Genomic DNA, 25,643 nt, shown 5'->3' on the forward strand with positions numbered 1-25,643 from the left:
GATCACCAAATCTGGGCTCCTGCAGCCGCTGACGCCCACGGTGCTGCAGCAGCGGCTCCCTGAGGAGCCGCCGAGCCCCCTGAGCGGAGCTGCCCGAGCGAAGCGCGGGGGGACGCGTCCTTTGCGGAGTGAGGTCCGTGTCTCCCAGGGCGTCCTTGTGCCGGGCGGGTTTGCCTCAGGGCGATTCGGAGGGCAGCCTGGCACCCCGCGCCTCCTGCCATGAGCGCGCTGGCCAAGGCGCCCTCGCGTTCTGGATGAACGGACTGAACCGTCACGGCAATAGCAGAGTCGTTTTCTCCAGTCGTAAAAGCACCTGCTCTGTCTGGGCTGCCCGGCCTCCCATCGTGTTGGGAGCAGGACGGCGCGGAGCCGCAGTGAACCCGCCCGGATGGAGCCCGGTTGCGCAGTCTGAGCAGCCGTGTCCCCGTCGCGCAGGATCGGGCCCCGAGGGGCAGGTGCTGAACTCTGATCCTGCTCGCCCAGCACCAGCCCCTGCGGAGCCCCCGCGGCGGCGCTCGGGGCGGCCTCAGCTCAGTCACTGCTGCCAGCCGGGCCGACGGGGCCGCTTGCCTTGCGCCGTTGAAGGGTTTTGCTAATTTGTAACCGGAACGCTCTGCGGCGTGACCCGCGCGGCGTGACCCGCGCGGCGTGATCCGTGTGGCGTGACCCGTGCGGCGTGACCCGTGCGGCGTGACCCGTGCGGTGTGACCCGTGCGGCGTGATCCGTGTGGCGTGATCCGTGTGGCGTGACCCGTGTGGCGTGACCCGTGCGGTGTGACCCGTGCGGCGTGATCCGTGTGGCGTGACCCGTGCGGTGTGACCCGCGCGGCGTGACCCGCGCGGCGTGACCCGTGCCACACCGCAGCCCCTCCCGGTTCGGCCGCTCGTCCCGGGACACCAGGAGCCGCGGCCGGGGAGCAGGTGGAGCGGCGGGGCCGGGAACACGGGGCCGGGCAGCCCCGCCGGGACCGTGTCCGGGGCACCGGGGTCAGCACGGCCGGGCCTCGGAACCCTCCGGGGCGCCGCACCCGGGCCGGGGCGGGGCGGGAGGTCCCGCTGCCGGCACCGCTCGGGCGGGGTGGCTCCCCGAGGGGCAGCGGAGACCGGAGCGCGGGCGGGGCCCGGGACCGGTGCGGGACCTGCGGCCGCGACCCCACCGGCGGCCCCGGTGCCGCTGTCCGGCCAGAACCGCCCCGGCGCCGCCCGCGCTCCCCGAGCCGCCCGGCCCGGGCTGGGCCCCGCCCCACTGCGGCCCCGGGACCCGCCAACGGGGCCGCCTCCCGCGCCGCGCGGAAACGGGCGGAGCCCCGGGGCCCCCGCCCCGGAACGGCAGTACCGCCGCCCGCCCGGCCCGGCCGAGCGCCCGCCGGGACACGGGACACGGGACACGGGACCAGGGACACGGGACCCCGGGACACGGGACCAGGAACACGGGACACGGGACACGGGACCCCGGACCCGGCGGCGCCGGGAGGGACGCGGGCGGCAGCGGCCCCGCGCGCTTCCGGGCCCCGCTCCGCTTCCGGGGCGCCGCGCCCGCTTCCGGCAGCGGCCGGCCCCGCAGCGGCCGGAAGCGGAAGTGTCCGGGCGGGGCGGGGCGGCGGGGCCGCCCCGGGCAGGCGGGGGCGGCTGGCGGGCCGCGGGCGGGCGGGCGGCGGGGCCGGGCCGGGGCCCGCCACGATGCCCCGGCGGAAGCAGAGCCACCCGCAGCCGGTGAAGGGTGAGTGCGCGGCGGGGCCGGGGGGCGGCGGCGGCGGCCCGGCCGTGACCCGCGGCGCTCGGTGTGTTGCAGCGGACGCGCAGGACGGCGCCGAGGAGACGGCGCGAGCGGCGCCGGTGCTGCCCGGGGAGCTGCTGCGGGGCCGCGGCCTGGCCCTCGAGCGGGGACCGCCAGGTGCGTGCCCGGGCCCGGCCGGTACCGGCCCGCGGGGCTGCCCCGGCCCGCCGCCGCGCTCCCGGCGCCGCCCCGCCCGGGGGCCGCTCTGCCCGGGGGCCGCTCTGCCCGGGGGCTGCTCTGCCCCGGCCCGGCCCGCGGGGGAGGCCGCGGCCTGTGCTGGGGACCGGCCCCGCGCTCCCTCCGCTCGGGCCCCGGGCTCGTCGTGCCCCGCGGCTGCTCGGGGGACGCCCCGGACACGCCGCGGCCGCCACCGGGTCCCCAGGGCCGCCGCGCGGCTCTGCCCAGCGCCCGGTTCCCCCGGGACAGCGCTCGGCTGCCCCCGAGCCGGGACACGTCCCGGGGCCCCGTCCCGCTGCTGCCCCCGGCACGGCCGGGCCGGAGCCGCCCCCCGGCCGCTGCTCCCCGGCCCCGCCGCTCCGGGAGCCTCCGGGAGCACCGCTCGGTGCCGAGCGGCGAGCGGCACGGGACGTGGACGCCCCACCCGGGGGCCCGGTGGCCGCGCTGGGCTGAGCCGGGGCCGCGCTGGGCTGAGCCGGGGCCGCGCCGGGCTGTGCCGGTGGCCGCGCTGGGCTGAGCCGGGGCCGCGCTGGGCTGAGCTGGCGGCTCCAGCTCTGGCTCCCGGTCCTGGCTGCCGGGCGGGCGGTTCCGCGCTGGGATCCGCTCTGCGCAGCGGGAACGCTGTCCTGCCCGCTCCAGCAGCGGGGCAGCACCGGCGTCCGCTGGGGGTGCCGGGGGCGTCAGCCGGTACCCGCTGTCCTGGCCCTCGCCCCACGGGCCGCGCTGTCCCCCCGGGCAGCCCCGGCACAGCCGCCGGGGAACAGCCCCGGGAGCCGTGACGCCGCAGGCTGGGCTGGGGACCCCGTGGCGATGGCCCTCGCAGGACGCCCGGCTGGCGCCAGCGCCTCGGGCTGGACGGGCAGCTCGGGAGCTGCACCCACCCGGGGCAGCACAGGGGCCCCAGACCTCAGGGACAGCCCAGGGCTGGCGGTGTCAGCCTGACTGCGCGTCACTGCGCTCTGGCCCGGGCAACAGCCTGGGGACACGTCTGGGGCACAGGCAGGGCAGGGGCTGCTCCTGTCCCCTCCTGGGGCACGGGGGCTGCAGGATGGGGCTGCAGGATGGGGCTGCAGGATGGGGCTGCAGGATGGGGCTGCAGGATGGGGCTGCAGGTGGCTCTGAGCGCCTGGCCCAGCTCACTCCCGCGGGCAGCGGGGCTGGGCCGGTCTGTTCTCTGGTGCTGCGGTTCCGGCTGCGACAGCAGGAGCTGCTGTCCCCAGGGCTGGGGCAGTGGCGCTGGGGGGCCCGGGCAGCCACCCCTCCCGCTACCGTCCTGCTGCGTCCCCCTGCCAGCCGGGCAGCACCGCGGTGCCGGCTGCCCCCCTGCCCCTCACTGCCTGCCCTTCGCGATGCCGGCTCTGGCACAGCCAGCGCAGGGGTGACAGGGTTTGCCGGGTGCCCAGAACAGCCCCGGCAGCGGGACCCGGGGCCGGTCGTGGCCCTGAGGCTGCTCACCCGCCGTGCGCGCTGGGGGCTCCCGCGGCACCGGGCGCTGCCAGGCGGGCGCAGCCGCCTGGTCCCTCCGGCTGCGGCGCCCCCGTGGCGACGGCAGAGGCGCGGGGCTGCGCCCGCCCGGCCGCGCTGACGCCGTCCCGTCCCGCGTCCTCCCAGCAGACGGCCTGGCGGGCAAGGTGGCCATCCCGGCGTACGCGCTGAGCGACGACGACTGCTCCTCCGGGTACCAGCGGCTGAGCGTGGACAGCGACCCCGAGGAGGGGGGCGAGCCGGGCCCCGCCGCGCTGCCGTGCCGCCGGTGCGGGCTGCCGCCGGCCACCAGCCTCGGGCAGAGCTGCCTGCAGTGCGCCGGCGGCGAGGGCGGCCGTGGCCAGCGCATCGTCTACTCCTGCCAGCTCTGCCCCTTCGCCTCCCACTACTCCAGCCACCTCAAGCGCCACATGAAGACGCACAACGGGGAGAAGCCGTTCGCCTGCCCGCAGTGCGCCTACGCCTCGGCACAGCTGGTGAACCTGACGCGGCACCTGCGCACGCACACCGGCGAGAAGCCGTACCGCTGCACGGGCTGCAGCTTCGCCTGCAGCAGCCTGGGCAACCTCAAACGCCACGAGCGCGTCCACAGCCAGGACAAGCCCTTCCAGTGCGCTGCCTGCGACTACCGCTGCAACCAGAGCCGCAACCTGAAGCGGCACATGCTCAGCCACCGCCTGCCCGAGGGCGAGGGCCCGCACCGCGACAAGGACCCAGGTGAAGGGCGTGTGGGTGGGCGCTGCGGGAGAGCCCCTGGTGCGGGGAGAGGGGCAGGGTGTGATCCCACCATGGGCCTGTGCCCGGCCTGGCACCCCGTGCCACCGGCCTCCCTGTGCCCGGCCTGGCACCCCCAGCCGGGCCCCTCGCGGAGCTCAGTCCAGCCAGCGCGGTCCCACTCACACCCCGTTGTGTCCGTCTGTCCCGCAGAGCCGCTGCTGCCGGAGCTGAGCCTGCACGTGGGCAGCGGCCCCGGCCCCTTCCTGCCCGGCTGCGCGCGGCTGCGCGGCGAGGCGGCGGCCGCGCTGCCCGAGCTGCTGTTCCCCTTCACGTGCCGCATGTGCGGGCTGGTGCTGGACGACGGGTTCGTGCAGGACGAGGGCCTGGCCGAGCAGGTGTGCGGGCGCTGCAGCCTGGCCGTGCTGGGCAGCGAGCCGGGCGCCAGCCCCCGCAAGGGCGGCGGGGACAAGGGCTTCGCCTGCAGCCTCTGCCCCTTCGTCACCCACTACCCCAACCACTTGGCGCGGCACATGAAGACGCACAGCGGGGAGAAGCCGTTCGTCTGCCCGCTCTGCCCCTACGCCTCCGCGCACCTCGACAACCTGAAGCGGCACCAGCGGGTGCACACGGGCGAGAAGCCGTACAAGTGCCAGCTCTGCGACTACGCCTGCGGCAACCTGGCCAACCTCAAGCGCCACGGACGCATCCACTCGGGCGACAAGCCCTTCCAGTGCAGCCTCTGCAGCTACAGCTGCAACCAGAGCATGAACCTGAAGCGGCACATGCTGCGGCACACGGGCGAGAAGCCCTTCCAGTGCCGGTACTGCTCCTACACCACCGGCCACTGGGACAACTACAAGCGCCACCAGAAGATCCACGGCCACGCAGCCGAGAGCTGGGTGAGCCCACGCGACGTCAAACCGCTCCTGGCGCCTCCGGCCGTGGGCACAGCCCTGCCCTGAGCAGCACTTACCGATGGGGGCCCGTCCTGCCCTCCCGGGGGAGCGGGGCGCGCGAGGCTGCCGCAGCCCCGTCCTGCCCGGCACGGCCAACCCACAGCCAGGGCCTGGGGTGCCAGGCGCGGTCCCTGCCCGGTGCGGCTGTGTCCCCAGGCCCCAGGGACGGCCCCTGTCTGCGGAGCCTTCCTCTGCGGGCGGCAGGGGGCAGGACTGGTTGCACGGCTGCTGCCATGCCAGTCGGTGTAATTTATATTGTGTATAAAAGCATTAAACGGTCTGTTTTGTTATCTGCGATTCTCCCCGGTGCCCTTGTTCTGCTTCAGGAGCCCAGCGTGGGCCTGGCGAGGCGCACGGGGGAAGCGGCCGCCCCCAAAGAGAGCGTGGTACCAATCAGGATCCATTTTAATCATCATCGCAGTGTGTAAACATCGGTTACTGTCCGTTAACGCTCCGGTGGGTCTGAGCAGCAGCAGATACGTGGTTACAAGCTGAGATTACACTGGAGCCTACGAGCGGGTTAGAGGGGGCTCTGCGCCGAGCGCCCTGGAGACAGCGACTGCGCCACCTCGAGCAGAGACCTAAACGCTAATTTGGCATTACGGAGCCCCTGAGGGCTCGGTGCCGCCGGGCCGGTGCCACCAAGTGCCGCCCCAGCCCCCTGGGGCAGCGGGGGAGGGGACAGCGCTGTCCCCGCGCTGGGCCAGGCCCCGCGGTGCTGCGCCAGGGCCGGGCCTGGGGCCACCCGGGAACGAGCCCTCCCAGCGGAGCCAGCGGCGGGACGCGGCCGTGTCCCCCGGGCAGCGGGACGTGTCTGTCCCCGCGGGGGCCGGGGAGGGGGCGCAGGAGCAGGTGAGAGGCACGTTGATTGCAACCTGTGTGCAGGTCGTACATTCCTCAGCGAGGGCCTGGCCGGCGCCGTCCCGGGACGGGGCGCTACAGATCTTCATCGCCAATGCCCTCAAACGCGTAGTTGCCGTGGAAGTCGTTCGCGCCCACGTCGCTGGCAGCGCCGGAGTGGCTGATCCCGCGCAGGCTGACGGAGGTGAGCTTGCTCTGAGGGGAGGGCGGGGGTCAGGGCGGCCCCGCTCCCCCGCCCCGGTGACAGCGCCGCGTGCCCTCCCCACTCACCGAGAGTTTGGCCATCGGCTCCCAGGAGGCGTCGGGCGAGTCCTGCGGGGACAGCGCGGCCAGACGGCAGGACGCGGTCAGACAGCAGGACGCTGCCCGCCCTGCCCACCGCCGGCCATCTCCCCGCCCTTGGCCACCGCTCGCCCTCTGGGATGAGGCCACCAGCCCTTCCCTCCCCCGTGTCCCGCGCCCGGGGACAGGTCCAGCGCCCCGTCCTCCCCCAGGGCCGTGGCAGCGGGGGCACCGCAGCCCCGCGCAGGGGACAGAGGCACCTCCGGGGCGGCGGGCTCCGGTACCGACGCAGCGCGAAGCGGCGGCCGCGCTGCCCCCCCGCGGCGCAGGGCCCGCTCACCAGCAGCGGCGGTGACTTCACGGCCTGCTGGCTGTCCGAGCGCCGCAGGGCCCCGTTCACCCGCCGGCGGAACATCTGCAGCGAGGAGCGGCGCTCAGCGCGGGGACCCGCAGGGCCCCCGGGGACCCTCCAGCCGGGCCCAGGAGACCCTGGGGAGCCGTGCGGACAGGACGAGACCCCAGCCCGGAGACGCCCCCGGCCCGGCCCTCACCTTGCGGATGCTGCCCCCAGACTTTTTCACCATCAGCTCGTCCACCATGGACTGCAGGCAGATGCTCAGCATGATGGCCTGCACGGGACAGCTGTCAGCTCCGCGCCCCCCGCGACCTTCCCGACACCCCACGCCGACCCACGCGCCGCCGAGCCCCCGTCCTCGGCCCGCGCCCGGCACCAGCAGCCCTACCTGCGGGCTGGTGATGGTGACCCACTGCAGCCGGTCCTTGCTCATTAGATACTCAAAAGCCAACTCCAGCTTCACCTCGGACTTGCCCGGGCTGCTCCCCGAGGGACCGTTGCTCATTGGCACCTGCGGGGACGCGCACTGAACCCGGGGCGCCGGCGGGAGGGCAGCAGCCGGTGTCCCTGCGGACAGCTCACTGCAGCCCGCACCGCCCTCCGGACCCCTGCGGCAGCGCCCCCTCAGATGTCCCGACACGAGCCCTCAGCCCCAAAACGCAACCCGGGCGCCCCCCAGGCCAGCCGGGCCGGCAGCGCAGCCGGCGCCTTCCACGGGGACAGCTGGGTCCCCGCAGAGCCCCCCGGCTCCCCGGGCAGGTGACACTCACCGAGGACGTGACCCGCCAGCACCGCATGCGCGTCACCTTGAAGCTGCCCTCCTTGATCTGCTCGTTCGGCAGCCGCACTTGGAAGTTGAGCTCGTTGTTGCCGGCGCTGACGACGACGTGGCATCCCTTCTCGGGGAAGTCGGTGACGCAGGGGTCGAACTTGAGATAGCCGTAGTACTTGAGGGTCTGCGCCAGGCGGATGAACTGCGGGCACAGCCCGGGGGCTCAGCCGGGGACCGGCAGCCAGGGCGGCTCCAGCCGCTCCCACGGGAGCCGTGCCCGCCGTGCTGGGACCGCGCCGTCACCGCGTCCCGCCCTCCCTACCTCCTTCTTGGAGACCTTTTCCTGCAGGGACTTCAGCTGACGGTGCTGGTCCTTGTTGACGAGGATCCATCCGTGCTCGATGTCCGACACCGTCTACGAGCAGCAGGGGGGTGAGCAGCCGGGCCCGGAGCCCCGCGCAGCCGCGCCGGGGTGCGCCGCCCCCGCCCAGGCCGCTCTGACCCTCACCTGCACGTACAGCAAGTTCAACCCCACGCGGTGCTCCATTACGTCGTCATCGTAAGAGGAGTCCCAGTAGCTGCAAGGGAACCACGCGCGTCAGCCTGTTCCCCAGCTGCCAGCAGCAACGGGGAGAAACCCCCATGCTGGGACGAGGTGCTGCGCTGGCTCTGGCCAGCTCACCTGGTAGCCACCGGCCACCATGTCCCACTGCCCTCTGGAGCAGGCAGGGCCGGGCTGGGGAACGGGGCAGCAGGGTCCCCCGCTCACAGCCAGCGAGGTCCCGGGGGCCAGAGCACCCGCGGGCAGCAGTGGCGGGCAGGGGGTCCCTCTGCAGGCGGGGACCCCCGGAGCCGCCCCGGCCCTGCCGCTCACCTCTTGCGCAGGATGATCCGGAACTCGGGGTCGCGCAGGCTGGTGACGGACACGTACGGCAGCTCAAACTCCTGCAGCTTCCGCACGACTGCGGGGACGCGGCAGCTCAGCAGCGGCTCAGGGCAGCGGGAGCCCCCGCGGCCACGGACCCCGAGATCCCGGGGCATGACACCCGGTCCCAGCGCAGCCCGCGCAGCGGGACAAGGCACCGCGGTCCCCGGGTCCCAGCGCAGCTCGCGCAGCGGGACAAGGCACCGCGGTCCCCGGGTCCCAGCGCAGCCCGCGCAGCGGGACAAGGCACCGCGGTCCCCGGGTCCCAGCGCAGCCCGCGCAGCCGGACAAGGCACCGCGGTCCCCGGGTCCCAGCGCAGCCCGCGGGGCCGCCCCGCCGCTCCACTCACAGGAGAAAGCGCCGTCCTTGGCCTGTCGCACCAGGAAGAGGCTGAAGTAGCCGATCAGCTCATCCGGCAGATCCAGCTTGGAGGCCACGGCCTGGGACGAGAGCAGGAGGTCACGGCTTCCCGCAGAGTCAGCACTTCCGCAGCCCGGCCCCGCGCGTCGGGGGCTCCCGCAGCGGGATGGCAGCGCCGCGGGGCCCGGGAGGGGACGCGTGGCACCGGGACATTGCTGCCCCACGGAACAGCTGGGCCTCTGGGCATCGCCGTGGGCGCAGAGAGGGGCAGGGGCACGCCAGCACACCCCCCCGACACAGCCAGAGGGTGCTGGGCCGGGGACTCCTCACGTATGGGGAACCACGGAACGCGCGGGAGGAGCTGGGCCTGCCCAGCACCAGAGCTCGGGCACCTCGAGGACGTCCTCCGTCTGGTCCGAAGTGAGGATGGTGACCTTGACCTTCTGGCCGTTGGAGAGCAGCACCTCCAGCACCACCTCCTCCGTGGGGATCTGCTGCGTCTCCTGCGGAGGAGCAGGGTCAGCGCTGGCCCCTCCATCGCCAGCTGCCCCCGCACCACTCAGACCCCCAGAACTGACCCCCACGCCGCTCAGACCCCCCACACTGACCCCCACACCGCTCAGACCCCCAGAACTGACCCCCACGCCGCTCAGACCCCCAGAACTGACCCCCACACTGCTCAGACCCCCCGCACTGACCCTCGTACCACTCAGACCCCCCACATTGACCCCCACGCCGCTCAGACCCCCCGCACTGACCCCCGCACCACTCAGACCCCCCACATTGACCCCCACGCCGCTGAGACCCCCAGAACTGACCCCCACACCGCTCAGACCCCCCACATTGACCCCCACACCACTCAGACCCCCCGCAGCCCCGCACCTGCTGGGCCTTGCGCAAGAAGCTGTTGAAGGTCTCGCTGGCTCCCAGCGCCGGGTCCTGCCGCACTGGGGGAGGAGAGCGAGGGGCCGGCGTTACGTGGGGAGGAGCAGGGACCCACGGCAGCGCGCGTCCACCCCGCGGCCCCTCGGCTTGCACACAGGCCCAGCAGGTGCTGCACGCAGGACACGCACGGGGCAGAAGCACCGGCAGGTCCCACCTCCGCCGGCACGGGACCCAGGAGCAGCCCTGGTGGCACCGCTGCTCCCTGGCTGACACCCAGGAGCAAGGCTGGGGGAGCCAGCCGGGCCGCGGCCAACGGAGGGGCGCGGGGAGGAGGAGCGGGGCAGCGCCCCGGGCACCGTGAGCCGCGCGCGGGGCAGACCCGGCTCACCCGCCTGCATGTACTTCTCCAGCTGCTCCCGCCGCTGCTCGACCTCTGCCGGGGTGAGCGTGAAGATCTTCTTTGGGGGGAAGGCGGGGACCACGTTGGCGCCATACTCCTTCCTCAGCTGGGAACAGAGCAGAGCGCTGCGAGAGCGCCCGGGGGCCGGCAGCTGCTCTGACCCCACCCCAGCGCATTTCCAGGGCTCTGCCAAGGGCAGCGAGAGCTGGACGCTGCTCCTCATCCAAACGGGCAGCCGGCAGCTGCACAAACGAAGCCAGAGGCCGCAGAGCAGGAGAGGCGGCTGTGCCCGACGGCCAGGAGCAGAGCACAACGCCCCGGCAGCGCCATGGACCGCACTGGGCAGCGCGCACAGCCGGCCTGCAGTGTCCCGGCAGCACCATGGGCCGCACAGGGCAGGGCGCACAGCCGGCCCGCGGTGTCCCGGCAGCACCATGGGCCGCACAGGGCAGGGCGCACAGCTGGCCCGCGGTGTCCCGGCAGCACCATGGGCCGCACAGGGCAGCGCGCACAGCCAGCCCGCGGTGTCCCGGCAGCGCCATGGGCCGTGTGGGGCAGCGCGCACAGCCGGCCCACGGTGTCGCGGCAGCGCCATGGGCCGTGTGGGGCAGCGCGCACAGCCGGCCCGCGGTGTCCCGGCAGCCCCGGCGGCAGCACGGCACGTGGCCAGCCCTACCTGCTCGTGCAGCCCCAGGAGCTGGCTGTAGCGCACCCGGCAGTGCAGCACCCCGTTCACGTGGATGTTGTAGGCCTGCGGGGAGAGACACCGCTCGCATCCCGGCACCCCAGCCCGGCCGGGGCACACGGGCCACCCCGAGGAGCCCCCACACAGCCCAGCGCACCCCCAGGGCCCCGCCGAGGGGGGGAAAAGGCACCCCCAGCCCTCCCCTCCCATCAGCAGAGCTCAGCATCTGCCCCAGGACACCCTGGGACCCTCCCGCCCGCCGTGTGCCCTGAGCCGGGCTGGGCACGGCCGCGGGAGCCCCATTCGCCCTGCAGGCACCAGCAGCGCGGGCTCTGGCAGCAGCCGCCCAGCACACAGCTCCGCAGCGTTCCCTTGCGCACGGGGCCCCCTCCAGCCCCGGGGCAGCACCCCACGCACCCCACGCTGCGCACGGACACGCGGCAGCAGCCCCAGCACGGCCAGGACCAGCAGGAGCTGCTGCCAGCAGCCGAGTGCCATGAGAGCTGGACCAAACACCCAGGACGCGCACAGATAGGAACAACAACGTGCTGATGGGTTTCCGTTTGCTGCTCCTCTGAAAACACACTCAGCGGATACGGTAAAACTGCTCAGGGAGTACCAGCGCACCCAAGGGACGTGTCCAACGGACACCTGCAGCTGCCCTGCCATGAGGACACTGCGGAGCCAAGCTGAGGCCCCGGGGACATGGGTGTCCCCAGGTTAGATGACAAGGACACCCGCTCCTGCTGCAGGGGACCCCGCGGGGCCGGGCCCCGGCTGCTGCCCAGGGTCCCAGCGGAGGCCCAGGACACCAGGACAGATGCTGGGTGGCCCAGGCAGCGCTCGTGCCCACGCGGGCAGGGCTCTCACAGGGTCAGCAGCTCGTGCCCACGCGGGCAGGGCTCTCACAGGGTCAGCAGCTCCTGCCCAGGGCCAGGGCTGCGAATGAGCTCTGCTGTGACACTGGGGACAATGTCTTCCCCCAGCCAAGGAGCCACCGCAGCACCTGGGGACAAAGTGCAGGGGGAGGCACGGGGCTGAACAGGCCTCGGGCGCAGCTTGTTCCTCCGACCCCGGTGTGACCAGCAGGTCCCTCCGCAGCCCTTCCCGCAGCTCCCGCGGCAGCCGCGTCCCAGCGCGTCACCTCGTCCTGGCCGGGCAGCAGCTCCGCCGGCGCGGGGTCTCGGCCCGGGGGGCGGACGAGCTGTGCTGCTGCAGCCCACGCGGGGACACGGGGAGCGGAGGGAGCGCGGGCTGGACACGCACCGCGCACCGCGCACCGGGGCCGCAGCCACAGCGGCCCCGCGGGATCCCGGCCCCGCCCGCTCGCCGTCCCCGGGCGCCCGGCCCCGCTCCCGGAGGCGCTGCCCGGCCCCGCTCCCGGACGCGCTGCCCGGCCCCGATCCCGGCCCCGCTCCCGGAGGCGCTGCCCGGCCCCGCTCCCGGACGCGCTGCCCGGCCCCGCTCCCGGACGCGCTGCCCGGCCCGCGGCGGTCACGGCGCTCCCAGCAAAACAGGAAGCGGGGCCGGGATGAGCCGGGGCCGGGATGAGCCGGGCCCGGGGGCCGGGACGGGCCCTGCCCGCAGCGCCCCGGCGCAGGGCACGGTCGGGCCGCTCAGAGCCGCACCCCATGAGCCCCCGAGCCCGCCAAGCCCGGCCCGATCCTCCCGGTCCCGCGGCGCAGGGGCGGCCCGACGGCCGCCCGGCCCGGGAGCGGGGCCGGCGGGGGAGGGCGGGCGGGGCTGCCCCCCTCGCCCGGCCCGGCCCGCACGGGGCTCCCGCTGCCGCACCGGGCCGGGGGGAGCGGACCCGGAGCAGGCCCCGCCGGGCGCTGCCGCGAACCGCCGGACAGCTCCGCTCCGCGCCGGCCCCGCTCACCACGTAGGCGGCGCCGCCGTCGCCGGCGCGGGTCTCGGTCTCGGGGATGGAGAAGTGCATGGCGGGGCCGGTACCGGGCGGGTCACGCACCCGCTACCTGCCGTGCGCCGCCATCTCGGGCCGGGCGCTCCCCGCTCCGCCCCGCGGGGCCCCCGCGATGGCGCAGCCGGCGGAACCGCCCGCCGGGGCCGGCCCGGCCGCCCGCCCCGCCCCGCCCCGGCGCTGCCCGGCTCCCGGCGGGGCCCGGCCGTCCCGCCGCCCCCCGGGGCAGCGCCGTGCCCGGGGCGGACCCCCGCCCGCCCCGCCGTGCCGCCGCCGCCGCGCCGGGAGCGGGGGGAGCGCGGGACTCGAGCGGCCTCACCGGGCGCGGGGTGACGTCACTGCGCGTCATGCAGGGCCGCTGACGTCACGGCAGAGCACGCGGGGCCGCCGCGGCGCCGCCCTCCGTCCGGCAGGGGCGCTGTGCGCGGGCGGCAGGCGCCATGGCGGAGCGCGCCGCGCCGCGCGGTGAGTGCGGGGCCGGGCGGGACGGGGCTGCGACCGCGCTGCCCCCGCCGCTCGGCACCCACCCGGCCTCCCCGCCGGCCTGTCCCCGTCCCCCGCGGCCCGGGCCGCTCCCGGCGCCGCTCACGCTCCCCTCGTTCCAGGTGCGGACCCCGCAGCAGCCGCGCCGGTGCCGGCGGGACAGCAGGTGAGCGGGGCGGGCGCGGGGCCGGGCGGGGACCGGGGACCGGGGGTCGGGGGTCGGGGGTCGCTGACGATCTGTGCCCGCAGGCCCCGGAGCTCTCCCGGGAGGAGAAGCTGCAGCTGCGGAAGGAGAAGAAGCAGCAGAAGAAGAAGAAGAGGAGCGAGAAGGGGCCGACGGCCGAGCCCCCGGAGCCTGGGACGCCCTCGGAGCCCGAGCAGCCCCGAGGTGAGGACTCGGTGTCCCCCGCTGGAACAGCCCGAGCCAGGGGCGCCCTGCGGCCGGGGGCCGTGCGGGACCTGGGGTGCCCAGCGCTCTGCCCCTCCGTCCTCGCACCTCGGCCGCGCTGGCGGGGCCGAGACGCGGCGGCCGGTCCCCCCACCCGCGCGCGGGGCTGTCCCGCCGGGCCCCGTGCCGGCTGCGGGCGGGCGGGCGCTGGGCAACGCGCGCTTGGCCCCGGGCAGGCCCCGCGCGGGCGGGCTGTCCGTGCCGCGGGCGGGCTGTCCGTGCCGCGGGCGGGCTGTCCGTGCCGCGGGCGCCGGCGCTGCGGGCCGGCACAGACTGCCCCCCATCTCCCGCACAGCCGCTCACCCCGCGGCCCCCCCCGGCCGCGGCCGATGGCCCCAGCAGCGCAGAGAAGCCCCCGGGGGGCAAGAGCAAAGCCGAGCTGCGAGCGGAGCGCCGGGCCAAGCAGGAGGCGGAGAGGGCCCAGAAGCAGGCCAAGAGAGCGGAGCTGGGGCAGGCGGCGCCGGCGGCCAAGCCCCGGCTGAGCCCCGCCGAGCCGCAGTCCGGTAACGCCGCGTCGCCGCGCGTGGGGGCCGGGGGGTCACCCTCAGGGGCTCCTGTCCCGTCCCCCCGCGGTGCCCTGGGTGCTGCCCTGCCGTGCATTTCCCAGCCCTCGGGCAGCACGGCGGGGCTGGGGCAGTGCCGGGGCTGGGGGATGTGCCCGGGCGGCACCAGCTCGCCCCCGCCTCACGCCGCCCTCCCCGCTGCCCCCCCGCTGTCCCCGCAGTGGTGAAGCGGCTGCCGGAGCACGTGCAGGTGGACGACCCCGCTGCCCAGAGGAAACTGGCCAAGAAGCTGGAGCGGCAGCAGGTGTGGGGGGGATGGGGCCGGCCGCGGGCGCGGTGGGCCCGGTGGTGCTGCGGTGAGCAGGGCTGCATGGCGGCCTCGCACTGTTCGGCTGCAGGTCCCTCTGAGGCAGGACTATGGCACCAAGGTCAACCTGTTCTCCCACTTGCACCAGTACAGCCGGAAGAAGCCACTGACGCAGCAGATGAGGTGCGTGGGCTCCGCAGCCCTGGCCCCTGGCAATCGCTCGGCTCTGGTTCAGCTGGCCTGGCTGCAAAACGGCTGTAGCGAAGGAGCGTCCTTGTCCTTGGCGTGGGACAGGCTTGCTGGGGGTGGCAGGGATCCCTGCGCTTGCTTCCGGGAGCAGCAGCACCCGAAGTTTGCCCGCAGCGGGAGGAGAGCTGTCCGTGGAGCGCGGGGCCGCGGGGTCGGGGCTGCGGGTCGCCCTGACTGCTGCGGTGACGGGCGCGTCGGGGCCGACGGGCAGCGCCCTGGGCTGGGGCCTGGCGATGGGCTGGCTGTTCCGGGCTGCGGGCGCCGGCGCTGGCAGCTGGCTCATGTTTGCCCTGCAGCATCCCCTCCGTGGTCATTCACCCGGCCGTGGTGCGCCTCGGCCTCCAGTACTCCCAGGGCATCATCAACGGCTCCAACGCCCGCTGCATCGCGCTGCTGGAGGTCTTCAAGCAGGTGCGTGAGCAGCGCCCCGTGCCCCACGCAGCGGGAGCGTTGCACCAGGCGGCTCTGCCCGTGCCCGCGGCGCTGCGGCTGTGCCTGTGCGCAGCTGCTCCCTTCCGGCTGTGCCCGGGGGCTGGGCCCGGTGCTGCCGCTGCGGGTTTGAGCTGCTGGAGCAGCCCCTGTCCTGCGAGCGCACGTCAGGCTGCACCGCGTGCTCGTGCCGGGTCTGCAGCCTCCGGGGCCGTTGTCAGCAGTGCGGGGTGCCCCGAACCCCTGCTCTCTTCCTCTCACTGCAGCTGATCCGGGATTACTCGACGCCCCCCAACGAGGAGCTGTCACGGGACCTGGTGGCCAAGCTGAAGCCACACATCAGGTGAGGGCTCCCGCCGCCGGAGCGGGGGGCCGGCAGCTCCGCTGAGCGTGGCCCGTGGGCCCCCTCTGGCTTCGTGTCCACCCGGATTTGTGCTGACGTTCCAGTGCCCCTGGCTTCTGCCTCCCTGTCCCCCACCCCAGCCCCGCGCACCCCTTGTTCCTGTCCCCCACCCCAGTGCCACACATCCCTTCTCCCTGTCCCCCAGCCCCGCGCACCCCTTGTTCCTGTCCCCCACCCCAGTGCCACACATCCCTTCTCCCTGTCCCCCAGCCCCGCGCACCCCTTATTCCTGTCCCCCACCCCAGTGCCACACATCCCTTCTCCCTGTCCCCCAGCCCCGCGCACCCCTTCTCCCTGCCCCCGCTCTCCAGCTGCTCTGGAGCTGAGCCCGTTTTCTCTCTGCAGCTTCCTGAACCAGTGCCGGCCCCTTTCAGCCAGCATGGGCAACGCCATCAAGTTCCTCAAGAAGGAGATTTCGTGCCTCCCCGACACGCTGCGGGAGGAGGAGGTGAGCGGCGCCGCGGGGCAGGGCGGCCCCGGCGCGGATGCGGAGCTGCAGCGGGCTGGGAGAGGCCGGACGTCTGAGGCCGTCGGCGTCAGCACCGCAGCCCGGGCAGCGCTGAGCCGGGGCTGCTCCCCCTGTGCCGGGCGTGCCGCAGCAGGCCAGCTGTCGGTGCCGCGGGGCTGGGGCGCTGGAGCTCATCGGGAGCAGGGACGCGATGTGGGAGCAGCCGCAGCAGGTGCGCGGGTCTCGGTGAAGGCAGCACCACAGGCCTGGCCAGCAGCGGCCGTGCCCTGTGCCAAGAGACGACCCTGGGGCTGGAGGCACCGCGGGCTGGTGCAGCGGGTGCTGTGCGCTGCACGGGCTGGTGCAGCGGGTGCTGTGCGCTGCGGGGGCACACGGGCGCCACGGCCGCTGGGACCGCGAGCTGCCCGGCCCACCGGGACCGCCTGCGAGAGCGCCGTCTGGCAGCGCCAGCGAAGGCGCGGTGAAGAAGAACGTGTTTCTCCAGCCACAGCCCCTGCAAAAAGCTCCGCGGGAGCCCTTTGGCTGAGGAGCCAGGGGCCAGTGGTGGCACATGTGGGGAGCGGCCACGGGGGCCCTGGGCACCGCAGCCACTGTGCCGGGGCTGAGCCAAATCCGCGGAGGGGCTGGAGCCAGTGACCCAAGGAGGTGCGGGGAGACCGTGGGCAGAGCTGGGGAGGGCCTGGTGGCAGCTTCGACGTGCAGTGAGGCACCGTGTCCCGCTGGGACGGGGTATCCTGCGTGTCCCGTGTGTCCCGCTGGGACGGCATGTCCCGTGTCCCGCAGAGCCGCTGTGCCGGGCAGGCGTGGGCTGAGCCCCGGTGCCGCCAGGCCGTGAGGGACAGCAGTGTCCACGGCATGGTGACACCACGCTGCACGTGGCGGCACTCTCCCCAGGCGAAGGAGAAGCTGCAGGACACTATCGACAAATACCTGCGGGAGAAGATCCTTTTGGCAGCGGAGGCCATTTCGAGGTCGGCCTTTGAGAAGATAAACGACAATGATGTGATCCTGGTGTACGGATGGTAAGAGAGGAGCCGAGGTGGAGCGGCGGGGGGAACGCGGGAAGGTCCTGCAGAAGGGTTTTCTCAAGGGAGGGAAAGTCAGATGGATGGTGGCAGAGCCTTCGCCTGGCAGCTGCCCAGGGGGACGTTAAACATCTGTGCAGCGCAGGGGACAGTGTCGGCAGGGCCAGCTGTGCACAGGGACGGAGCCAGCAGGGCCAGCTGTGCACAGGGACGGTGTCGGCAGGGACGGTGTGCGCAGTCCCGGCTGTGCACAGGGACGGTGTTGGCAGGGACGGTGTGGGCAGTCCCGGCTGTGCACAGGGACGGTGTCGGCAGGGACGGTGTGTGCAGTCCCGGCTGTGCACAGGGACGGTGTTGGCAGGGACGGTGTGGGCAGTCCTGGCTGTGCACAGGGACGGTGTTGGCAGGGACGGTGTGGGCAGTCCCGGCTGTGCACAGGGACGGTGTCGGCAGGGACGGTGTGTGCAGTCCCGGCTGTGCACAGGGACGGTGTTGGCAGGGACGGTGTGGGCAGTCCCGGCTGTGCACAGGGACGGTGTCGGCAGGGACGGTGTGGGCAGTCCCGGCTGTGCACAGGGACGGTGTCGGCAGGGACGGTGTGGGCAGTCCCGGCTGTGCACAGGGACGGTGTTGGCAGGGACGGTGTGGGCAGTCCCGGCTGTGCAGGCGTCCCTGCCGGGCCCTGTGTGGGGCCATGTCATGCTGGGGTGGTTCTGGTTTCTCTGCGCGTGGGACAGGCTGGATCAGGATGCCGGAGCCCTGAGACTTGTTAGAGTAACGAACGGGAGGGTCCGATCGAGCACCTTACACCGGCCGGTGCTGAGTGACGTGGTTGCGTTAGCGCTTTGGACTCAGCCTGTGGCTGCCCCGGTTTGTGCTGCTGCTGTTTCGGGTGACCCGGACCTGCTGGCCCGGGCTGTCCCCGCGCTGGCTGCGCCCCGGCAGTGCCGGCAGTGCTGGAGAGCCCTAAGGCAGCTGCCTGTGCCCAAGGCTTGTCCGAGAGCTTGCCGTTCCTGCTCGGGGCTCGGCGCTGCCTGCGTGCACGGGTCCATGGTGAAGGGTTTCAGGAAACCCAGACTCACCACTTCTTCAACACAGAGCACTTGCAGAACAGCTGCGGCCGTTCATGGCATTTTAAATGAACCGCAGCAAAGACAAATGTCAGGAGGCAAAAATATGGAGGCTTGTTCTTCTTTCGAGGGACTCTGTCCCAAAGCAGAGGCGGGAGAAGGAGCGAGACTGTTGTGGCAAAACAGAGTCCAGATGTGATGTGCCTTTGGGTGATCATGGAATCATAGACTCACTAATGTGGGAACAAACCTTTAGGATCGAGTCAGGGGAGGCTGAGGTTGGATGTGGGAACAATTTCTTCCCCAAAGGGCTGTGGGGCATTGAACAGGCTGCCCAGGGCAGTGCTGGAGTCACCAGCCCTGGAGGGCTGGACAGACGGACAGGAGGTCCTCAGGACATGAGGAGTGACAGGGGTGGGTTATGGTTGGACTCCATGAGCTCGAGGGTCTTTTCCAAGCAAAGCAATTCAGTGATTCTCAGTCCCGTGAGCCGCGCCGGGGGAGTCCCCGCGGTGGTCATGGACGGGGGGACAGAGCTGCTTCCACAGGGCCGAGACGCCGCTTTTCCGGGGGTGACTGTCTGTGCAAGGACAGGGAGGGAGCCCGGGAAGCGAGCGTGTTGGAGCGGGCAGCGTGGGTACCCGCACGGGGTCAGCTCTGCCCGGACCCATTCGGTGGGGTGGGATCCCGGCTGTGCCGCAGTGAGACACGCGGCTGTTTGGGCTGTGCTGGGGACCGGCCGTGGCTGTTTGGGCTGTGCTGGGGACCGCCCGTGGCTGTTTGGGCTGTGCCGGGGACCGGCCGTGGCTGTTTGGGCTGTGCCACAATGAAACACGTGGCTGTTTGGGCTGTGCCGGGGACCGGCCGTGGCTGTTTGGGCTGTGCCACAATGAAACACGTGGCTGTTTGGGCTGTGCCGGGGACCGGCCGTGGCTGTTTGGGCTGTGCCACAATGAGACACGTGGCTGTTTGGGCTGTGCCGGGGACCTGCCGTGGCTGCGCTGGTGCAGCCGCCGGCCGGTGTCAGGGCTGTCCCACGGCCAGGCCCCGTGCCAGCTCAGGGACCCTGCCCGGCCAGCACCGGAGCCGTGCTGAGGGAGCCTGGCCCTGGGTTGCCCTCCTGGCGGTGGCGCCGGCCGTCCCGGTGGGACGCGGCAGCCCCTGACCCGTGCCCCCAGCTCGTCCCTGGTGAACCGCACGCTGTGCGACGCCCACGCGAAGCAGGGCCGCGCGTTCCGGCGTGGTCGTGGTGGACAGCCGGCCGCGGCTGGAGGGCCGGGAGACGCTGCGCCGGCTGGTGCGCAGGGGCATCCACTGCACCTACGTGATGATCAACGCCATCTCCTACGTGCTGCCCGAGGTGAGGGGCGCCGGGGCCGTGCCGGGGCAGGGCGGGCGCCGGGGGCTGCGGCGCGATAGAAGGTGCCGATGGATCCCTGCACTGCCCTGACAGGTGTCCAAAGTGCTGCTGGGAGCCCACGCGCTCCTGGCCAACGGCTCCGTCATGTCGCGGGTGGGGACGTCCCAGATAGCGCTGGTCTCCAAGTCCTACAACGTGCCCGTCCTGGTGTGCTGCGAGACCTACAAGTTCTGCGAGCGAGTGCAGACCGACTCCTTTGTCTCTAACGAGCTGGGTACGGTTCTGTCCCCTCCCTGCCGCCCGGGTCCTGCTCCCTGTGCTGCTGCTGGCCAGGCGGGCTGACCCGCGCCGCCGCTCCCTTGCCGGCCCCGGCTCGCGGGCCGGGTGGCTGCAGGGCGGGTGGGGGCTGCTGTCCCTGCCCTGATCGCGCCGCTGCTCCTCTCCCCGCAGATGATCCCGATGACCTGGTTGTGCTCCGGAAGGGCCGGGCCCAGCTGGGGGGCTGGGCGGAGAACAAGTCCTTGCGCCTCCTCAACCTGGTCTACGACGTGACGCCGCCGGACCTGGTGGATCTGGTCATCACGGACTTGGGCATGATCCCCTGCACCTCGGTGCCTGTCGTCTTGCGGGTCAAGAACGTGGATCAGTAGTAGGGGCAGCTGCACAGACTCTAATAAACCAGGCCTGCAATGCACCTCGTCAGCCTTCTGTGGTGTGTCCAGGGCCCTCATGGCCCGTGTCACCCCCAGCCCAGCTCTGCCCGGCCCCGCTCCCCCCACATTGCAGCGGGGAAGGATGTCCCTGGTCCCCTCCTCTGGGACCTGAGGGAAATGGTGACACTCTGGTGACAGTCCCCAGCTCACACATCCTCTGGCTGCGGCTCTGACAGCCTCTTGAGCTGGGCTTGTGTGGGACAGCCCAGCACCCCAACCCTGCAGCAGCCGGGAGGGCCAGGGCTGCTCCTGCAAGGGGCACGGGGTGTCCCGGGCAGGGGGGTCCTGGACAGGGGGGGTCCCGGGCAGAGGGGTCCCGGGCAGCAGGTGTCCCAGGCAGCGGGTGTCCCAGGCAGCGGGTGTCCCAGGCAGCGGGTGTCCCGGGCAGGGGGGATCCCGGGCAGGGGGGGTCCCGGGCAGGGGGTGTCCCGGGCAGCAGGTGTCCCAGGCAGCGGGTGTCCCGGGCAGGGGGGATCCTGGGCAGGGGGGGTCCCGGGCAGGGGGTGTCCCGGGCAGCAGGTGTCCCAGGCAGCGGGTGTCCCGGGCAGCGGGTGTCCCGGGCAGGGGGGTGTCCCGGGCAGGGGGGTCCTCCTGTCCTGCAGTGTTCCCCTGCCCTGCTCTGCAGCGGCGGGTGCTGCCCCGGCAGGGCTCAGCCCGGGCTGTCCGTGCCTCCCCGGCCGCTGCCCGTGGCGAACGTGTCCCCAGCTCCGGGGGAGCGGGAGGAGAGGGCGGCTGCCGTTACCGCTGCGCAGACGGGCCGCGTTCATACACCGGCCGCTGCTGCCGCGGGGCGGGCAGGGGGATCCCGCGGCCCCCGCCTGGGCGGGTGCGGCAGCCGGGCACGGACGGGGCTGGGGCGGCGCTGGGCAGTGGCGGGGACACAGCGAGTCCGTCTGTCCCCGCTACCGCTCTGCCCCGGTGCGTTACCGACACGGACGGACCGGGGGAGGCGGGTCCCTCCTGCCGGGTGCTCCCGGCAGCGGCGGCCCCAAGCCGGGGCCTCCCCGCGGGGACACAACCGGTGCCCCGCCGCGGGGGGGGCGGCCCATGGGGAGCCGAGGCCGCTGCTGCTCCACGGCCGGGGCAGCGGGACCCCCGGGACAGCGGGACCCCCGGGACCCGGGCTCGCCCCAGCGGGGATCCCCCCGCGCGCCAGGGCCGCCAGGGGCGGGGAGCTGAGGGGGCGTGGCCATGCAGATCAGACCCCGCACGGGCCGCCGGGAGCTCCCGCATCAAGACAACGCCGCCGCGAGTGTGCGCGAATGTTGCGTGGGCGCTGAGCGGAGGCGACAGACCGTGGGGCGCGAGGCGCCGCGTGGGTGTGTGGCGGGTACGGGTGCGGTGCGTAGTGTCCGTGTGGTGGGGGTGTGCGGGGCGGCGCGGGGCGGCGCGCGCGCGGGTGTGGGGCATACTTACCTGGCAGGGGAGACACCATGATCAGGCAGGTGGTTTTCCCAGGGCGAGGCTCATCCCTTGCACTCCGGGTGTGCTGACCCCTGCGATTTCCCCAAATGCGGGAAACTCGACTGCATAATTTGTGGTAGTGGGGGACTGCGTTCGCGCTCTCCCCTGGCTTCGCTGGTCAAAGGCAGAGCTCGCATCGCATCGCAAAGCCCGGACAAAGCGGGCGCGCGTGGCTACCACGCGTGTCCCCGATCCATGGTGCCGCAGCCGTGCGGGACCCACCGCGTCACGACCCGCACACGCAGCTCCTTTCCGGGCCCATTTCCACTTGGCTCCTTCCCTGGGGTTGAAATCACGGAAACGCGTTCCCGCCGGTGAACGCGGGCCCTGTGTCACCGCAGCGGCCCGTCCCAGCTGAGCCCCACAGCGAGAGAGCGGCAACCAGAAACCCCTAAGCCAGACGTAGCAAGACCGGGCCTAATGCACAGAGGCCTGGCAGAGGAGCGGCAGCTCTGCGCGCCGGACACGAGGCAGAGCGGGACGGCCGCGGCGGGCGAGCGGCGCGAGCGCCGCGTTCCGCTGGCCGAGAGCCACGGGAAACCGCGGAGCGGCAGCACCGAACGACCGCGTGCGCGCTCACGGAATCGGGTCAAGGAGCGACACCGGGGGCACCGGAGACCCCGACGGACCCGATGCCGAAGAGGAGTGCGGGCAGAGCGCGGCCGTGGAAACAACCGACGGCGGATGCATCAACTGAGCGGTGGGAACCGAGGAATAGGCGGTAGGGGTGTGGAATTGATGCCAAGAAGCGCGAACCGCGCGCACAGTCGGTTGGAGAGCGACGGAAGAGCCGCTTCTCACCCCAAACAGCGCCCGTGGCCGCCGGGACACGGCCCCTCAGCCGCACCGCACCAGCCCATTCGGCAACAGGCCATACTACGACTCCCACCGCTCTTTCTGCGGTCAGAGTTAAATCGAGCTCTGTCTTTGACCAGCGAAGCCAGGGGAGAGCGCGAACGCAGTCCCCCACTACCACAAATTATGCAGTCGAGTTTCCCGCATTTGGGGAAATCGCAGGGGTCAGCACACCCGGAGTGCAAGGGATGAGCCTCGCCCTGGGAAAACCACCTGCCTGATCATGGTGTCTCCCCTGCCAGGTAAGTATGCCCCACACCCGCGCCCGCGCCGCCCCACGCCGCCCCGCACACCCCCACCACACGGACACCCCGCGACGACACCCGCGCACGGCCCGCACGACGCCCCGGCCCGCGCCCCGCGGCTCGCCCGCACGCGGCGCCCACGCGGCGCTCGCGCACGCCCGCGGACGGTGTTGTCGTGGCGCGGGGAGCTCCCGTCATGCCGCGCGGGGACTGATCTGCATGGCCCCGCCCTACGTGCAAGGGCCCCTCCTCTGCCCCGTCGAAACGGCTCTGCCGCCACGGGCGCGAGCTGCATGCCCCGCCCCCGCCCGCGAGGCAGCGCCACCAGGCGGCGGGTGGGGCGCTCGCCAGGCCCCCCGTGCCCGCCGCTTCCCGACGGTCGTGACAGCATCACGGTCCCATCTCCAACACCGGCCACAGCGCCGGGAGCCCCACGGGGCGGGCGGGAGCCGCTGCCATGCTCGGGCACCGCGTGGGGTGAGCAGAGGGGTCAGCAGGACGGGCGATGGGTGAGTGGCCATGAGCGAGCCCCAGGGACAAGGCTGGGCCAGGTGGAGCCCCGTGGGAGCTGAGTTTCCCGAGGTGACAGAGACCTCGGGCAGGGGGCTGTGCACAGGGCACCTGGTGGCACAGGAGCGGCAGAGGCACTGGACACCTGCATCACCCCGGGCTTTGGGGTCCCAGTGCCCGGGGAGCAGGGACAGGCCCCTGGTGAGGGATCAGAGCAGGGGACGCATCAGCTGCATCCGGGACACGCGGGAGTCTCCGGCCCCCGTGGGATGCACTGAGTGTGTGGCAGGAGCTGGCAGGGTTGTGACAAACCACGGTCAGTGACCCGTGATTGGCCACGGTGGTGGCAGGGGAGCGTGAGGGCGCAGAAAGGCAAATGTCACCCCGTGCCACACGCAGCTGCCCCCAGCGCAGGAGCAGCCGAGCCCGACAGCGGCACCGGCACCTGCGAGCGCTGTGGGGAGTGTCAGCTCCGCGGTGGGTGCCCGGGGACAAGGACAGACGGACGCCGGCTGACCCGCGGACAGCGCAGGGCGGTGCTGAGCGCGGCCGGGACGGAGGAGCCAAAGCCACAGGGGCGGTCCCGGCCAGGAGCCAGGACGGCGGCCGGAGCGGAGCTCAGCGCAGCACCGACCCAGCGGCTGCCGCGGCACCGCGCCCGGAGTGGCGGGACGGGTCCCCGGGAGGCCCGAGGGCCCGGCTGGGGCCGGTGACAGCGGCACCGCGGAGCGCGCGGAGGGGCAGCGAGCCGAGAAGCGGCACGGAAGTGCCGGCTCCGCCCCACCCGCCCGGTCCGGCCGCGTCCCGAACCGGGACGGCGCGGGGGCGGGGTTTGCGGGCGGGGGCGGGGCATGCAGCTCGCGCCCGTGGCGGCAGAGCCGTTTCGACGGGGCAGAGGAGGGGCCCTTGCACGTAGGGCGGGGCCATGCAGATCAGTCCCCGCGCGGCATGACGGGAGCTCCCCGCGCCACGACAACACCGTCCGCGGGCGTGCGCGAGCGCCGCGTGGGCGCCGCGTGCGGGCGAGCCGCGGGGCGCGGGCCGGGGCGTCGTGCGGGCCGTGCGCGGGTGTCGTCGCGGGGTGTCCGTGTGGTGGGGGTGTGCGGGGCGGCGTGGGGCGGCGCGGGCGCGGGTGTGGGGCATACTTACCTGGCAGGGGAGACACCATGATCAGGCAGGTGGTTTTCCCAGGGCGAGGCTCATCCCTTGCACTCCGGGTGTGCTGACCCCTGCGATTTCCCCAAATGCGGGAAACTCGACTGCATAATTTGTGGTAGTGGGGGACTGCGTTCGCGCTCTCCCCTGGCTTCGCTGGTCAAAGACAGAGCTCGATTTAACTCTGACCGCAGAAAGAGCGGTGGGAGTCGTAGTATGGCCTGTTGCCGAATGGGCTGGTGCGGTGCGGCTGAGGGGCCGTGTCCCGGCGGCCACGGGCGCTGTTTGGGGTGAGAAGCGGCTCTTCCGTCGCTCTCCAACCGACTGTGCGCGCGGTTCGCGCTTCTTGGCATCAATTCCACACCCCTACCGCCTATTCCTCGGTTCCCACCGCTCAGTTGATGCATCCGCCGTCGGTTGTTTCCACGGCCGCGCTCTGCCCGCACTCCTCTTCGGCATCGGGTCCGTCGGGGTCTCCGGTGCCCCCGGTGTCGCTCCTTGACCCGATTCCGTGAGCGCGCACGCGGTCGTTCGGTGCTGCCGCTCCGCGGTTTCCCGTGGCTCTCGGCCAGCGGAACGCGGCGCTCGCGCCGCTCGCCCGCCGCGGCCGTCCCGCTCTGCCTCGTGTCCGGCGCGCAGAGCTGCCGCTCCTCTGCCAGGCCTCTGTGCATTAGGCCCGGTCTTGCTACGTCTGGCTTAGGGGTTTCTGGTTGCCGCTCTCTCGCTGTGGGGCTCAGCTGGGACGGGCCGCTGCGGTGACACAGGGCCCGCGTTCACCGGCGGGAACGCGTTTCCGTGATTTCAACCCCAGGGAAGGAGCCAAGTAGAAATGGGCCCGGAAAGGAGCTGCGTGTGCGGGTCGTGACGCGGTGGGTCCCGCACGGCTGCGGCACCATGGATCGGGGACACGCGTGGTAGCCACGCGCGCCCTCTTTGTCCGGGCTTTGCGATGCAATGCGATGCGAGCTCTGCCTTTGACCAGCGAAGCCAGGGGAGAGCGCGAACGCAGTCCCCCACTACCACAAATTATGCAGTCGAGTTTCCCGCATTTGGGGAAATCGCAGGGGTCAGCACACCCGGAGTGCAAGGGATGAGCCTCGCCCTGGGAAAACCACCTGCCTGATCATGGTGTCTCCCCTGCCAGGTAAGTATGCCCCACACCCGCGCGCGCGCCGCCCCGCGCCGCCCCGCACACCCCCACCACACGGACACTACGCACCGCACCCGTACCCGCCACACACCCACGCGGCGCCTCGCGCCCCACGGTCTGTCGCCTCCGCTCAGCGCCCACGCAACATTCGCGCACACTCGCGGCGGCGTTGTCTTGATGCGGGAGCTCCCGGCGGCCCGTGCGGGGTCTGATCTGCATGGCCACGCCCCGCTCTGCAGGCCCCGC

At 73.1% G+C, this 25,643-nt stretch overlaps 3 protein-coding genes across 5 annotated transcripts; 2 read left to right on the forward strand and 1 right to left on the reverse strand.

The window, feature by feature from the left end:
• Nucleotides 1-1,618: 1,618 nt before the first annotated feature.
• Nucleotides 1,619-19,981, forward strand: EIF2B4 (eukaryotic translation initiation factor 2B subunit delta). The gene is given in 14 exon segments (XM_080341775.1): nt 1,619-1,894; nt 13,165-13,208; nt 13,292-13,441; nt 13,786-13,993; nt 14,215-14,297; nt 14,392-14,483; nt 14,846-14,960; nt 15,245-15,321; nt 15,727-15,829; nt 16,745-16,872; nt 19,124-19,184; nt 19,186-19,305; nt 19,399-19,579; nt 19,756-19,981. Coding segments are annotated over 14 exon segments (1,776 nt in total). The 5' UTR covers nt 1,619-1,680; the 3' UTR covers nt 19,956-19,981.
• ZNF513 (zinc finger protein 513) lies at nt 2,765-5,262 on the forward strand (the record flags this gene model as incomplete). Its single annotated transcript, XM_080341809.1, has 3 exons — nt 2,765-2,804; nt 3,401-4,156; nt 4,367-5,262. The coding sequence occupies 3 exons, from the start codon at nt 2,765-2,767 to the stop codon at nt 5,116-5,118; spliced, it is 1,548 nt and encodes a 515-aa protein (XP_080197935.1). The 3' UTR covers nt 5,119-5,262.
• SNX17 (sorting nexin 17) lies at nt 5,500-12,717 on the reverse strand. 3 transcript variants are annotated; one of them, XM_080341772.1, is made up of 15 exons: nt 12,518-12,717; nt 10,630-10,704; nt 9,942-10,059; nt 9,551-9,615; nt 9,061-9,171; nt 8,658-8,748; nt 8,257-8,344; nt 7,891-7,960; nt 7,705-7,797; nt 7,381-7,584; nt 6,999-7,121; nt 6,807-6,884; nt 6,596-6,670; nt 6,244-6,285; nt 5,500-6,168 (listed from the first exon to the last, which is right to left on the reverse strand). In XM_080341772.1, exons 1-15 carry the CDS (start codon nt 12,575-12,577, stop codon nt 6,049-6,051), a joined length of 1,413 nt encoding a protein of 470 aa, XP_080197898.1. In that variant the 5' UTR covers nt 12,578-12,717; the 3' UTR covers nt 5,500-6,048. The 3 variants fall into 3 exon arrangements, with proteins under 3 accessions (XP_080197898.1, XP_080197899.1, XP_080197900.1); XM_080341773.1 differs by lacking the exon at nt 6,596-6,670; XM_080341774.1 differs by lacking the exons at nt 6,244-6,285; nt 6,596-6,670; nt 6,807-6,884.
• Nucleotides 19,982-25,643: the final 5,662 nt, after the last annotated feature.

Source organism: Nesoenas mayeri (assembly GCF_963082525.1).
Source record: "Nesoenas mayeri genome assembly, chromosome: 3".
Lineage (NCBI taxonomy): Eukaryota > Metazoa > Chordata > Aves > Columbiformes > Columbidae > Nesoenas > Nesoenas mayeri.